This window comes from Diaphorina citri, unplaced genomic scaffold, assembly GCF_000475195.1.
Source record: "Diaphorina citri unplaced genomic scaffold, Diaci psyllid genome assembly version 1.1 scaffold58, whole genome shotgun sequence".
NCBI lineage: Eukaryota > Metazoa > Arthropoda > Insecta > Hemiptera > Psyllidae > Diaphorina > Diaphorina citri.
Window position 1 is genome coordinate 328313 of NW_007377495.1, and position 13511 is coordinate 341823.

The following is a 13511-nucleotide window of genomic DNA, read 5'->3' on the forward strand; positions in this document are numbered from 1 at the left end:
AATAAAATTATATGCTAATTCAATATTCTAGACAACACATTGTTTCAAGCACAGAGGTATTCTGTATACATATACTTGACTATTCTGTGTTTTGAGTAGACTTTATGCTAATATTGTGTGAGATGAAGGAATGAGGAGTTAAATAGTGAAGAGAGTCCGAAAATATTTTGCTCTCATGTCGAGAACTCAAGACTGGCTTGTCAAGAATAGGTAGTTAGTTACTGTGGTCTGTGAGAACGCATAGACTCTTTATATTGGAAGATAACCAATAAGCGAGGTCAGGGCACGTTTGCTCGGTTATCATACGTTCAGACATATCTAGAAAAGTTTATACCTGAAAGCGCGGCCGTTTTGTCCTACCGCAAAATTAGCTCCTTTTTTCCCAAGGTAATAAAGAAGACTCATTGAACTCCAGTCTCCAATTCTTTATAACTATGTATTTACTTCAATAAAACTAACTACTAAAGTATAACTAGTAGTTCACAGTATCAAGTCTCCATTGGAAATTTATTCATGGTATCGACAATATCCTGTCGTAGACTTACATCAATCACCGTCTCTTGTAAAAGCTGCCAGACTAGGAGAACAGTTCTCAACTTGGGGGTGATTACCCTCAAACAATTTCATGGGGGACATCCGATGGCTCCGATTTGAAGTGCTAACAGTAGAAGTCACTCCTCTAAAGCCCAAAGGGGCCAAAATTATAATAAACAAAATTTTGTTCACGTAATGAACATTTTTACCAAATTTCTGTCATTAACCTGTCAAGAGCTATGATGAAAGAAAAAGAGACTGACAAACTAATTGAAAAATGGTAGGTCTAAACCTCAGAACTCACTTTGTTAGTTATTCAAGTAGTGCCTCTACTACTTGAGGGGCAAAGATATTGTTTCTAGGCGTCCAAAGGGTTTAAACCCCAATCCTTCCAACACCGTGAGATAGGTGCCTTTCCTATCTCATGGACACGGAACAACAACAACCTCTACCTGAACAGATAGAATGTGCCTACCAAAACAGTTGAACACAAAGCTGTGATCTACGGCCCTGCATGGTACTTACATATGTGAAGAGATAGAATGTACCTCATAATTTGATGTAGAAAGTGAACTGAGGCCCTAGCGTATGCCCTTACCTATGAGGCAGCGAAGCAGGCATCCCACACCGCCCTGCCAGTTCGACGAGTGACATTTTCCGACGAGGCGATTCACCACTCTTCATCAGACCGGCGGAACGAGAAGGATGAAAATCATTGTTGGCATTATAACACCAGAGGCCATAGCCGGAGAGATTGTAAGAAGAGGAACGAGCTGTCGGATGGTGGTAAGAAGAGTGAGGAAGGCGGGGCAAAATCATTCTATGATAAAATGGCAGCTATGATTTCTTCTCTGGAAGAGGACATAAAAGCGCTCAACAAGCCCCTTATAAACGAAGTTCCATATCAACACTGTAGGGATCCCTACACTAGTCCCTTGTTCAATCCAACATTTACACTCTTATGGACTTTATTTATATCTGCAAATAAAACAAATTGATAGTCAACTTATTGATCCTTTTAAACAGAATTTTGCGTTAAATTAAAGGAACAAAGTAGAGCAAAATTCAGCCACCACGGTCTTTCTTAGTACTCGATGAAGAGTGCAATCCAGCAGTGGAGACATAATGATTGTCCATGATAACTTGGTATCTACTCGTACAATACAAAGATTCATTCAGAAGATCAGCACAAAGTTCACCTCCGGAACTTGTTAACATTTTCTTGAGCAAAAGATGATATATGAAATAGACTCCGTGTAACTCACACTTCATACATTGTAAGCAAAACCAATAATCATAAATAAAAACTATAATGAATTAACCTAATACATATTATAAGACCTTGCTTAGACTGCGGGAGTAAAGGGACTTTTCAGTCTCATTCTGGCAGCATAAGCAGGGTATATTCTATTCTATTCTATTCTATATATAAGGACCTCTATGTCTGAGTTGCCTGACCCTGACGTTCAAATAGGGCCTTGAGAAATTTCCATATCCAGTATTCAGAGTCTCTTTCAAGAAGTTGATCTCATGTTTCTGTCTTTTTTTAAGGTGACATTGTTTTATTTACTTTTGTTAGTTACTTACTTTTGTACTTTTGTTTGTTGCTTGATTGTTCCTTTGTTTGTTCATTTGTAATGTTCTTGTTCGAGGACGAACAATTTTCTTAGGAGGGGATAATGTTACAGAGAGTTTGCTTCACTGAGTAGCGGTCACGGAACATGTTGTGCTCCCTATAGGTGCGATTCACATCAAGATCAATCTGTTAATAAGTACATATTTCTCTTTCTGAGCAGCTGGTTTTCCTGTTTCTAAATTCTAAATAGATAAAATTAAAAGATGTAGGTAATATTAAACCAATGATCTACCTTTTTTAAAAAAAAAGTGGGTACCTACAATGTTGTCTACTAACTATGTTGTCATAACACGAGAGTAACTCCCAACCACTGAGATTATTCTTGTAAACATTCCTTAAACTATTTAATATAAACATGTACCTGTTATCAATTCCAGAATCTCTAAAGAAAGAGGTTTACTTCCATGCCATATCCCTTCCCTCATGAGAATAAAATGAACCAAGTCACATGAGACAGATAGGTTCCTTAGATCCTCAGGTAGACCGATCCAACCAATCTATAAACCGAGATGGATTATCATGATCCTTAATAGAAGGTTGACATACCACTTGTCTAATCTTGAATGGATCTCCGAGGAATCCGAAAGAGAAATAATTGGAATTTCTTTCCAGTTAGATAAACATTTTTAAAGGGGTTTACAAAATTTTTAAGTCCCCAATAGGTTTCGAATTCTTGTCATTGGAATAGGGTAACTATTCATCTTCCTAAACGACAGTAATAAGTATGAAGTTATTTCAGAACAAAATATATTTAAAATGGTTTGAGGTATGATCAAAGTTGTAGATCGTGATGTATGCCTTTATGCTAGTTCTATCATTGCTGTCTCATCTTTTAGTACGAATTAGAACTTGGAACAGAATCTATTTAAAATGGTTTGAGGTATGATCAAAGTTGTAGATCGTGATGTATGCCTTTATGCTAGTTCTATCATTGCTGTCTCATCTTTTAGTAGGTACCTACGTACCTACTTTCTAATAGCTAATATGCATTACTAGTTTTCAAAATAATATTATCTTCATTTTGGAAAAAAAATTGTTTTTCTTGATTGCAGATCTCTCACCCAAGGATTCTACTAAACATCATGTCATTCGATTTACGACGCTGACAAAAGCTATAAGGTAAGAACATTTATGACTTTCTTTGTTGTACAATATTACTAGAAAGTGACAAATATCTTTAATTTTAAACTAATCAACGGGCTGAGCCCATGTATAATATCTTGTACCAATACAAGCTTATAACTACTTGTGGTAGTTACCTAATTTTGATCACAAATTGCGTTTATCTAGTGAACGCAAATCTTAGGAAACAATTTAAAACCATTGAGCATTTACCGTCTATTCGTTATCTTTAGGTTATAAAGTCCGAGACCATTAGGTAGGTGGGGTTTAAGTACACCGGAACTGAGAAGTGTGACTCAAAAATTCACTTGGCAACATGGCTATAATAATCTGCTCGCTACGTATATCTTAATATTCATGTGCCATGCAACTTGGGTATCATTGGATCTCAGAATCCTAGATGCAAAGTTACGAATATACCTAATAATAATTAGGTACACGTACATATTCAGACTCTTATACACTCTACTAGTAAATAGAGAATATTCATTTTGCCATATCCCAGGAAGGGGTAAAGTTGTTGCATCGATCAGAATTATATTATTTTTTATAAAATCTACAAATTTCTCACGTGAGTGTGGGAGTCTCCGAGAGTCTTTGCCTTCCTATCCACCCACTGTATTACAGACACGAATAAAACTTTAATATGCACAACTGCATCTCTAACACACAGATTGATGGTTGGTGAGGTTTGGCTTGCATCTCTCAAAATGCAGCTCGGAGATCGGTAAAATCTACCTTACAGTCTTCTTCTCCTTCTCCCTCGCCTTTTCCCGTGTACAGACGGGGTCAGCGTTTTTCGTCAGCCCCTCAAACAGCCCCAAAAATCTACCTTACCGTAGTAGAGTATTATATCAGGGACTAAAGAGTCCACTTTCTAATTTTATTGTCATGGCAACCATGTACCCGTCAGTTCTGTCCACTCATCTCTGATTAGTTGCTGTGGAGACCCTAAGGGAGAGATTTCAAATAGGATGTCAAATTTGAAAAGTTGAACATGCTTGGTGGCTAGTAATCTCAAGATATGGGTCAATCAAAGCTGATCAATTATTTGCAGTACGACCTGAGCTTTTCATCTACTAGCTACGTGCCTACGTGGAGAAGGTCCTGACTTCGACTCTGATAGTCAACAAAAAATGCTCGATGCATGTACGTATTATTTTGGTGAATGCGTGAAAATTTTCTCAATTTTTACTTTCTTTGCAAATATTTCAAAGAACTACTGTTGCAGGTCTCAATAGCAAATTGTACTGATTCTTCTTGTTACTTTCCTTATCCTATAATAAGGAAAGTAATGTATTTTTCTGACAAGAAACACTATTTGCAACGATTTCGGTATACCACAGACCATAGAGGCTCAAATTTATTTTCAAACCTCACGAACATTGTGAATTTTGTCATGAACATCTGGGGGGTCAAAGGCTGGAAGAAATACCTTGAAATCGTTTTACACGGTGTATTTCGCCATAATTTAAACATTACGCAAGGAATTTCCCAACGGGGTTCCGAAGCTGAGCTACCTACAGGATGCACATATTCTGCAAACACTGCAAGCAACATGTACTTACAATGTACCAAGTGAGGGAACTAATACTGTGTCCGTATGTGTGTGTGTAGCTGGGTACAGTTTATATACGGTTCGTGGAATTAGGTGAATCTACTAATTGACAGGAGAGGATGGTATGTAGCATGTTGCAGTGTCCAGGCGTGATGGTTGAGTAGTGATAAGAGGCGAGTATTTCAATAACAGCGCGCGGAGGCGTTGAGATCTTCAGGGAGGCTCAGGACCATAGGACGACCACTACATATCCTTTTTTTTTAATTTAAGCAAGGGTCTATTTAAAAATTTGTAATTTATATTTAAAAATATTGTACCAAATACTTGAGACCTTGCTTAGACTGCGGGAGTAAAGGGACTTTTCAGTCTCATTCTGGCAGCATAAGCAGGGTATATTCTATTCTATATATAAGGAAAAAAATTTGTAATTTATATTTAAAAATATTGTTACAGAACGCGTCTAGAGAGAGTATTTAGCTATGTATGTATCATGTATGAACTAAGAACGTGAAGCCTCGAGAAGTAAAATCAAAAATGATACTGGTAGCGCAACCTGGTAGAATTCAAACAGAACTAGTTACAATCGTGAATCTTGAAATCAGGACTCTCCAACTTCCATGTTTATGCGTACCAGATGCTATGTAGAAAGGTACTTCTCGGCCCGCGGGTTGATAAGCCCTGTACTAGGATAGAGCGGTCATGATGGTTTAGGCTGGTAGATTGGTTCATGAAGGATACTGCAGTCAGAAGGAGTCCTGAACGCTAGATATCCTTTGATGTCCATACAAAAATTTCAAGTGGGCTGTAAGTTCAGACAAATAAGTCGAGATAAAGACCATATTCAATGCCATCAAACCATAACAACAATTTTTACAAAACCAAAGATGTATTTCTGTAGATGCAGGTAATCTGCCTGGCAGCTCAAGTTGATTCCATATACTTTTAAGGAATTTCAAATACTTTTGTTGAGGGATTATAAACTTTTTTTTTTTCCTTTAAAATATTTTCAACTGACAGATTAGCATGTCAGATGGTTGTGCGAAGTACCTCGTGGGGCATGGTGAGATAATGTTCATGGGTCAATATTCTGACATACTATGATGGGGTCATGCTATAATCATCTATAATGTAAGTAACTAAGTACCTGATAGAGTTTAAATAAATAATGGGTACTTGGAAGATTGGAACTAATCTGAGAAGGATGGTCTTTACTCGTCTTGAAGTATCTACTTCAATTCTTGAAACTCGACTTTCAAGGGCTAATAACTCGTTCTGATCTTTACACTTGTTAAGAGAAATGCATTAGTTTTCTCTATATGGAAACTGCAGTGTGCAATATTTATTATTAGTATTATAGAGGAAGAGACTTTTCTATGTGCTCTGGATAAAAGGCTCTCTCTCTCCCCCTCTTTCAGGAAGGACCTGTTTCCACGAACGACTCCACACTCCGCGCGTATAAAATTGTTTGCCATATTTTCTGCTCGAGGAGTTTGTGGAATACTCCTCTGAACTGATTTTATTCAAAGTTTTAGAAATAGTTGTCTTGGTATACTCTCAAAACAGTCTCAATTCTACACTCTCTCAACTAATGTGAGTAGACAGTACCCTCGAATATTCTCTTTTAGCCCCTCGGCCATAGAACGTTAAGGCAAATAGGTAGAGTTCAGAAATTTTGTAAGTAGGCGCTAGAGAGTAGGCTGATAGCTTCTTTCTAACGCGAACTCTAATAAGCTCACAAATACCTCTCAAAGTTCAGACTTATGAACTGAGACGGTTTGCTATAAATATTTAGATGCTCTCTTGAACAATGGCAACTTGTTTACTATAAAAGATTACTAGCTAGAAACAAAACTGTGTATCTAGGTCGGCTGTGCTCATCTTTTTCCCCCTTCAGACAAATGAATTTCAAATCAGGTACCAACTTGTGTATTTATCTTCAAGCTAGACTGTCAGGAGTGAGTAGGCAGGTAAGTTTATAAATTTCACCAGAACTTTTTATATTGAGAGGCATACATCGCAGCGATTCATTTAACGAAATTCCCTTCCCTCGCTGACTGAGGTATTTGATATGACGCTGTCACAAAAGTTTTCTTTCACCTTTAACACATCCTGTTGCCTTCGAAAGCCAATTAGTTTGTCCTTCAATCTTTGATCATTCCGTCAAACATTTTTGAATGAATACATTGCTAAACGAACAGGTGTTCCTGTTGTTCTGCTTCAAGAACTTTAGTCATTTGAGGGTAAAGACATTGAGCACACTGACTGAGGTATTTGATATAACGCTGTCACAAAAGTTTTCTTTCACCTTTAACACATCCTGTTGCTTTCGAAAGCCAATCAGTTTGTCCTTCAATCTTTGATCATTCCGTCAAACATTTGAATGAATACATTGCTAAACGAACAGGTGTTCCTGTTGTTCTGCTTCAAGAACTTTAGTCATTTGAGAGTAAAGACATTGAGCACAGTCCATTTGTATAAAAATTGCAAAAGTCAAAGACGCCATTTTCTGCATAGTGTTAATATCAACTAATATAAAGTGTTTTCTCTTGCAACTTGCTCCCAATACAAGCTTCAGTGCATCTTCTGAGTTCCCCAGACAATACTTTATTTATTGCCGATCTCTATCTTCAAGTTGGTACCTATATTGTAAGGTTTCCAAAAAAAAAAAATAACTTTAACATTTGTAAGTACCGGATCACGCCACACTAACACCAGGTATTAAACGTTCCAGACACAAACTGTACACACACCAGTAGAGCGGCGTAGCGACGCGGAGGAGAAGTGCAAGCCAGAGACAGACACAGTCATTCCTGTGGAGAGTGGGCAAGTTCAACCGTCAAATTGCCCAGAGAACATTCATGTCCATAGTGTGCGTGGCATGTATGACAGCCTAATCATTCGTGGAAAAGTGAACCAACGAGATTGTAACATTCTCATCGACACTGCTGCCGTCAGATCAATACTGAAACGTGACATCCTGGCTGAGACAGACCTGAAGAATCCCGACAAGTACACCCTGAAGACAGCAACCGGTGAACAATCACGTGTGTATGGCGAGATCGAGGTGACGATGCAACTACTCTACACCAGCATTTTGAAAAGTATTTGATATTAATAGTGGAGATAATGAGAGGTTTGGTAAACATTTCAAGAAGAAGTCTCTACACCAGCATTTTGAAAAGTATTTGATATTAATAGTGGAGATAATGAGAGGTTTGGTAAACATTTCAAGAAGAAGTTTCTTTTATTTCTTCTGCTATGAAGTTCGCCCGAGGTTCTAGATTCGAAATATTTATCAAACTAGACTCGGCGCTAAGGAGAAATCAGAGTGGCACTGTGTTTGGAAATTTACACATATGTATTCCAATCCTATAGCAGGAAGAGGGAGAAATCCAACTTGTGTACGAGTTATGTCAATGCTGGGATTCGAATCAAAATCCACATGGTTAGTAACCAAATGCCTTAACCAACTGCACTGATTGGGGTTCAGGTACCTACCTATAATTAAAAGCAACAATACATTTATTACTTTAATCATCAGTTCATCAGGCAACAAAATTATGTTTATTACTGGTGAATCCTGAAATCTACCCCTTATTTAAAGGTCGGGTATGTTAGGCCTGCCACTCCTGATATATTGTAGACGACTGTATCCTTGGATTTGACTTCATGATGGATCATGGTGTGTCCATGGACTTCGGTGACTCGACGATGAACCTTAACCAACTGCACTGATTGGGATTCAGGTACCTACCTATAATTAAAAGCAAGAATACATTTATTACTTTAATCATCAGTTCATGAGGCAACAAAATTATGTTTATTACTGGTGAATCCTGAAATCTACCCCTTATTTAAAGGTCGGGTATGTTAGGCCTGCCACTCCTGATATTCGCAAGAGGATCAGGAGTGTTTGAAATGGGGGAGAGCCAATAACCATGTGTAAAGGCAGTGCAATAGTTCTAAACTAAAATGGACGCGGCACATCAGGAAGAGACCGCCTTAACATAATAATAATAGCTTGGTTGGTAGCCCGTCTGACTTGTAAGCGCTAGGCCGAGGGGCGGTTTTTATCCTGACCGGATAATATTCGGCTTTCTCCTATCCTGTCGGTTTAGGGACGATAAGACCTTAGATATTGCAGTTCCCTCTATTAAACCTCTTGAAAAATCCCCACCCTCCTAATTGGCATTATGAAAGAAGAATCCTCACCTCCGCCCCCCGCAGCCAAGTTCGGAAACTTGGCAAACGGGACCGAAATACAGCTGACGTCCGAACTCTTACACGAACACATCGAGTTGAACGGACACGGGGACAGCTGGGGCCTCGTCCCCCGGATTTGGGAACCGCTGAGCACCAGGAGGAGCGTGAGGAGGCCCGGCAGACACATTTGGGGACCGCTGAACTTCAGTCAATCTGCGAACAAGAAGGGTTAGAGGGAGTTTTAATTTTATTATTATGTATTTATTTTTAATTTGATTTATTTGTTTTTAATGAAAACTTGTTAAAATTTGAACAAATTTCTGAGCCCTAACTAACCCCTAATTCTTCCAACACCGTGAGATAGGTGCCATGTCTATCTCACGGCCTCGGAAAGCAAAGCAGCATAGGATAAGGTTAGGTTGTGTCCTGTGGTTGAGTGCTGAAGGGGTTAGGAAGTTGAAGGAAACGTATTTGAGTTCAATGGAGAGTGAATGATATCCGGCTTAAGTCAAATCAAATAATGCCAAATGAAAATCAAATAATGCTAAACTAAATGTCCTGACTTCAAACATCGTGTCCTCTGCTTTATTTCTTCCTTCCATTCTGTACCCTCTGACTCTCCTCTCTTTCTCTTTGTCCCTCCTTTCCTCTCTTCTCTCTACCCTCTTTCTTTCTCTTTATCCCTTCTTTCCTAGCTTTATTTGTCTTTTTCCTTCTTTCTCTTTCTCTCTTTCTCTTTGCGCCTCCTTTCCTAGCTTTATTTGTCTCTTTCGTTCTCTCTCTCTCTTTCCCTCTCTTACTATTTGTCCCTCCTTTCCTAGCTTTCTCTGTCTCTTTCCTTCTCTCTCTCTTCTTTCTCTCCCCTCTTTCTTTCTCTTTATCCCTGCTTCCCTAGCTTTCTCTGTCTCTTTCTTCCTCTCTCTCTCTTCTTTCTCTTTATCCCTGCTTCCCTAGCATTCTCTGTCTCTTTCTTCCTCTCTCTCTCTCTTCTTTCTCTCTCCCCTCTTTCTTTCTCTTTATCCCTGCTTCCCTAGCTTTCTCTGTCTCTTTCTTCCTCTCTCTCTCTTCTTTCTCTCTCCCCTCTTTCTTTCTCTTTATCCCTGCTTCCCTAGCTTTCTCTGTCTCTTTCTTCCTCTCTCTCTCTTCTTTCTCTCTCCCCTCTTTCTTTCTCTTTATCCCTGCTTCCCTAGCTTTCTCTGTCTCTTTCTTCCTCTCTCTCTCTTCTTTCTCTCTCCCCTCTTTCTTTCTCTTTATCCCTGCTTCTCTTTCTTCAGTGAAGTGAATATTTCAATCATGGTGAAATTGACACATCCATTAAAAATAGATCTTGGACTAAAAATCATTACCTACTGGCGCTGTGACTGCTACGTAGCATTAGTTGGACACATTTTCAATGGAGCAAAGCACAAATTAACAAAATATTGGTAAATGAAAAGATTGTCCTGAATAAAACGATAGTCTCGTTAATTTTACCAAGATTAGAAGCACAAACGCCAAAGTCTTGCAAAGGCAAAATATTATGAATTATGATTTATACTACCAGAATGAGTCTGTATTGCACTCAGACGTCGCAGCATAATTGTTCCTCTGGATACCTAGAACTTACCTCGATTGCATGAGGACTACCCAATCATCCCCTCTTTCTTCAGTGAAGTGAATATTTCAATCATGGTGAAATTGACACATCCACTAAAAATAGATCTTGGACTAAAAATCATTACCTACTGGCGCTGTGACTTCTACGTAGCATTAGTTGGACACGTTTTCAATGGAGAAAAGCACAAATTAACAAAATATTGGTAAATGAAAAGATTGTCCTGAATAAAACAATAGTCTCGTTAATTTTACCAAGATTAGAAGCACAAACGCCAAAGTATTGCTAAGGCAAAATATTATGAATTATGATTTATACTACCAGAATGAGACTGTATTGCACTCAGACGTCGCAGCATAATTGTTCCTCTGGATACCTAGAACTTACCTCGATTGCATGAGGACTACCCAATCATATTTTTAGTGTACAATTATGTCCTTTGTCTTTGACAACTAGATGACTGATCTAGTTTTTACCAGATGACATGACCTAAGTTTCAGTAGAATCCAATTCAGGGATTTTCTATCGCAAAATTGGGTGAAAATCAAATTGTTTCAATGGCTCTGCTTACTGTTGTTGCTAGTTGGTACAAATAGGCCACTTGTGTATCTGTTCAGGTTTTATTTCTATCAACTCTTCTTTAGTATAAAGTCGCTCTAGTTTTTTTAGAGGAAGATAAAGGTAAAACTATTCTTAACTTTCTCATGATTTATGGCAATGCATGATCTATCTACCCTGGAGGGACATCTTCACATTGATCGACCTATTCTGGCATGTTTTGCAAGAGCCGCACAAGTGCATGTAGGTACACAATATGCATTTCATTTTCTTATGTTTTCTAAATGTGTAGATGAAGTTCAGCAGCAATTTTGTTCGTTTTTAGTGTACAATTATGTCCTTTGTCTTTGACAACTAGATGACTGATCCAATTTTTACCAGATGACATGACCTAAGTTTTAGTAGAATCCAATTCAGGGCGTTTTTATCGCAAAATTGGGTGAAAATCAAATTGTTTCAATGGCTCTGCTTACTGTTGTTGCTAGTTGGTACAAATAGGCCACTTGTGTATCTGTTCAGGTTTTATTTTTATAAACTCTTCTTTTGTATAAATTCGCTCTAGTTTTTTTAGAGGAAGATAAAGGTAAAACTATTCTTAACTTTCTCATGATTTATGGCAATGCATAATCTATGTACCCTGGAGGGACATCGCCGCATTGATCGAACTATTCTGGCATGTTTTGCAAGAGCCGCACAAGTGCATGTAGGTACACAATATGCATTTCATTTTCTTATGTTTTCTAAATGTGTAGAACTAAAAGTACATATTATACTTAATAATATTATTTATACATCACATTATTATCTGCTTCAAATACAAAGGTAGACTAGTACATTCTGAGCCATGAGGCCACAGGACTATGCATCTACTATTGAGTATGTATGTGAGGATGCTATTAAAATTGTACACTGCTTCATGTTTAGAGAATGTTCTCACGTAAAGTTCAACAAAGAAGGGTAGATTTGTCCCAGTCTCTCCCTTACTGACATGCGTACTTGGGTACTTTGCACGGTGCTGAATGTGCATACTTGGCTGTTGAAATACGATGGTAAAAGTGATATCTCCACTAACATTGGTGGATGTGACTAAATTCTCTACGCAAGAGGTGAAATACCGCTTATGTTCACAGTGCAGGGCAGCAAAATTCATGTTACACCAATACCAAGGCGGAAGGAGGTATTTCCACGAACGACTCCACACTCCACGCGTATAAAATTGTTTGCCATATTTTCTGCTCGAGGAGTTTGTGGAATACTCCTCTGAACTGATTTTATTCAAAGTTTTAGAAATAGAGCAAGAGGTGAAATACCGTTTATGTTCACATTGTTCACAGTGCAGGGCAGCAAAATTCATGTTACACCAATACCAAGGAGGAAGGAGGTATTTCCACGAACGACTCCACATTCCGCGCGTATAAAATTGTTTGCCATATTTTCTGCTCGAGGAGTTTGTGGAATACTCCTCTGAACTGATTTTATTCAAAGTTTTAGAAGTAAGTAACTAAGTACCTGATAGAGTCTAAATAAATAATGGGTACTTGGAAGATTGGAACTAATCTGAGAAGGATGGTCTTTACTCGTCTTGAAGTATCTACTTCAATTCTTGAACAATACAAAAAATGAGCATTATGAATTCTCTGGATCAGATTATGTAGGAAATGAACGTAGTAAATGTGACACCTCCACTAAAATTTTATAGTTCATGAGGATCCTGCAAGTAATGGAATTATGAATAAGTGGAACAAGCAAGGGACTCTAATCGTGTAAATTTTATGGGTCCCAAGTAAGTAGGCGCTAGAGAGTAGGCTGATAGCTTCTTTCTAACGCGAACTCTAATAAGCTCACAAATACCTCTCAAAGTTCAGACTTATGAACTGAGACGGTTTGCTATAAATATTTAGATGCTCTCTTGAACAATGGCAACTTGTTTACTATAAAAGATTACTAGCTAGAAACAAAACTGTGTATCTAGGTCGGCTGTGCTCATCTTTTTCCCCCTTCAGACAAATGAATTTCAAATCAGGTACCAACTTGTGTATTTATCTTCAAGCTAGACTGTCAGGAGTGAGTAGGCAGGTAAGTTTATAAATTTCACCAGAACTTTTTATATTGAGAGGCATACATCGCAGCGATTCATTTAACGAAATTCCCTTCCCTCACTGACTGAGGTATTTGATATAACGCTGTCACAAAAGTTTTCTTTCACCTTTAACACATCCTGTTGCTTTCGAAAGCCAATCAGTTTGTCCTTCAATCTTTGATCATTCCGTCAAACATTTTTGAATGAATACATTGCTAAACGAACA

The 13511-nt window shown here is 38.2% G+C and overlaps 2 protein-coding genes across 2 annotated transcripts in view; one reads left to right on the forward strand and one right to left on the reverse strand.

Annotated features, from left to right (window-relative positions):
* The window catches only part of LOC103518105 (homeobox protein bagpipe-like), a 64549-nt gene extending 63196 nt beyond the window's left edge, over window positions 1-1353 (reverse strand). The window contains exon 1 of the mRNA XM_008483165.3: window positions 1133-1353. Coding sequence (XP_008481387.1) covers window positions 1133-1353 — 221 coding nt within the window. The remainder of the gene's footprint in view (window positions 1-1132) is intronic.
* The window catches only part of LOC103518117, a 34456-nt gene that overhangs the window by 17002 nt on the left and 3943 nt on the right, over window positions 1-13511 (forward strand). Inside the window, exon 2 of the mRNA XM_008483175.3 lies at window positions 3223-3289. The gene's annotated coding sequence lies outside the window, so the exon portion shown is untranslated. The remainder of the gene's footprint in view (window positions 1-3222; window positions 3290-13511) is intronic.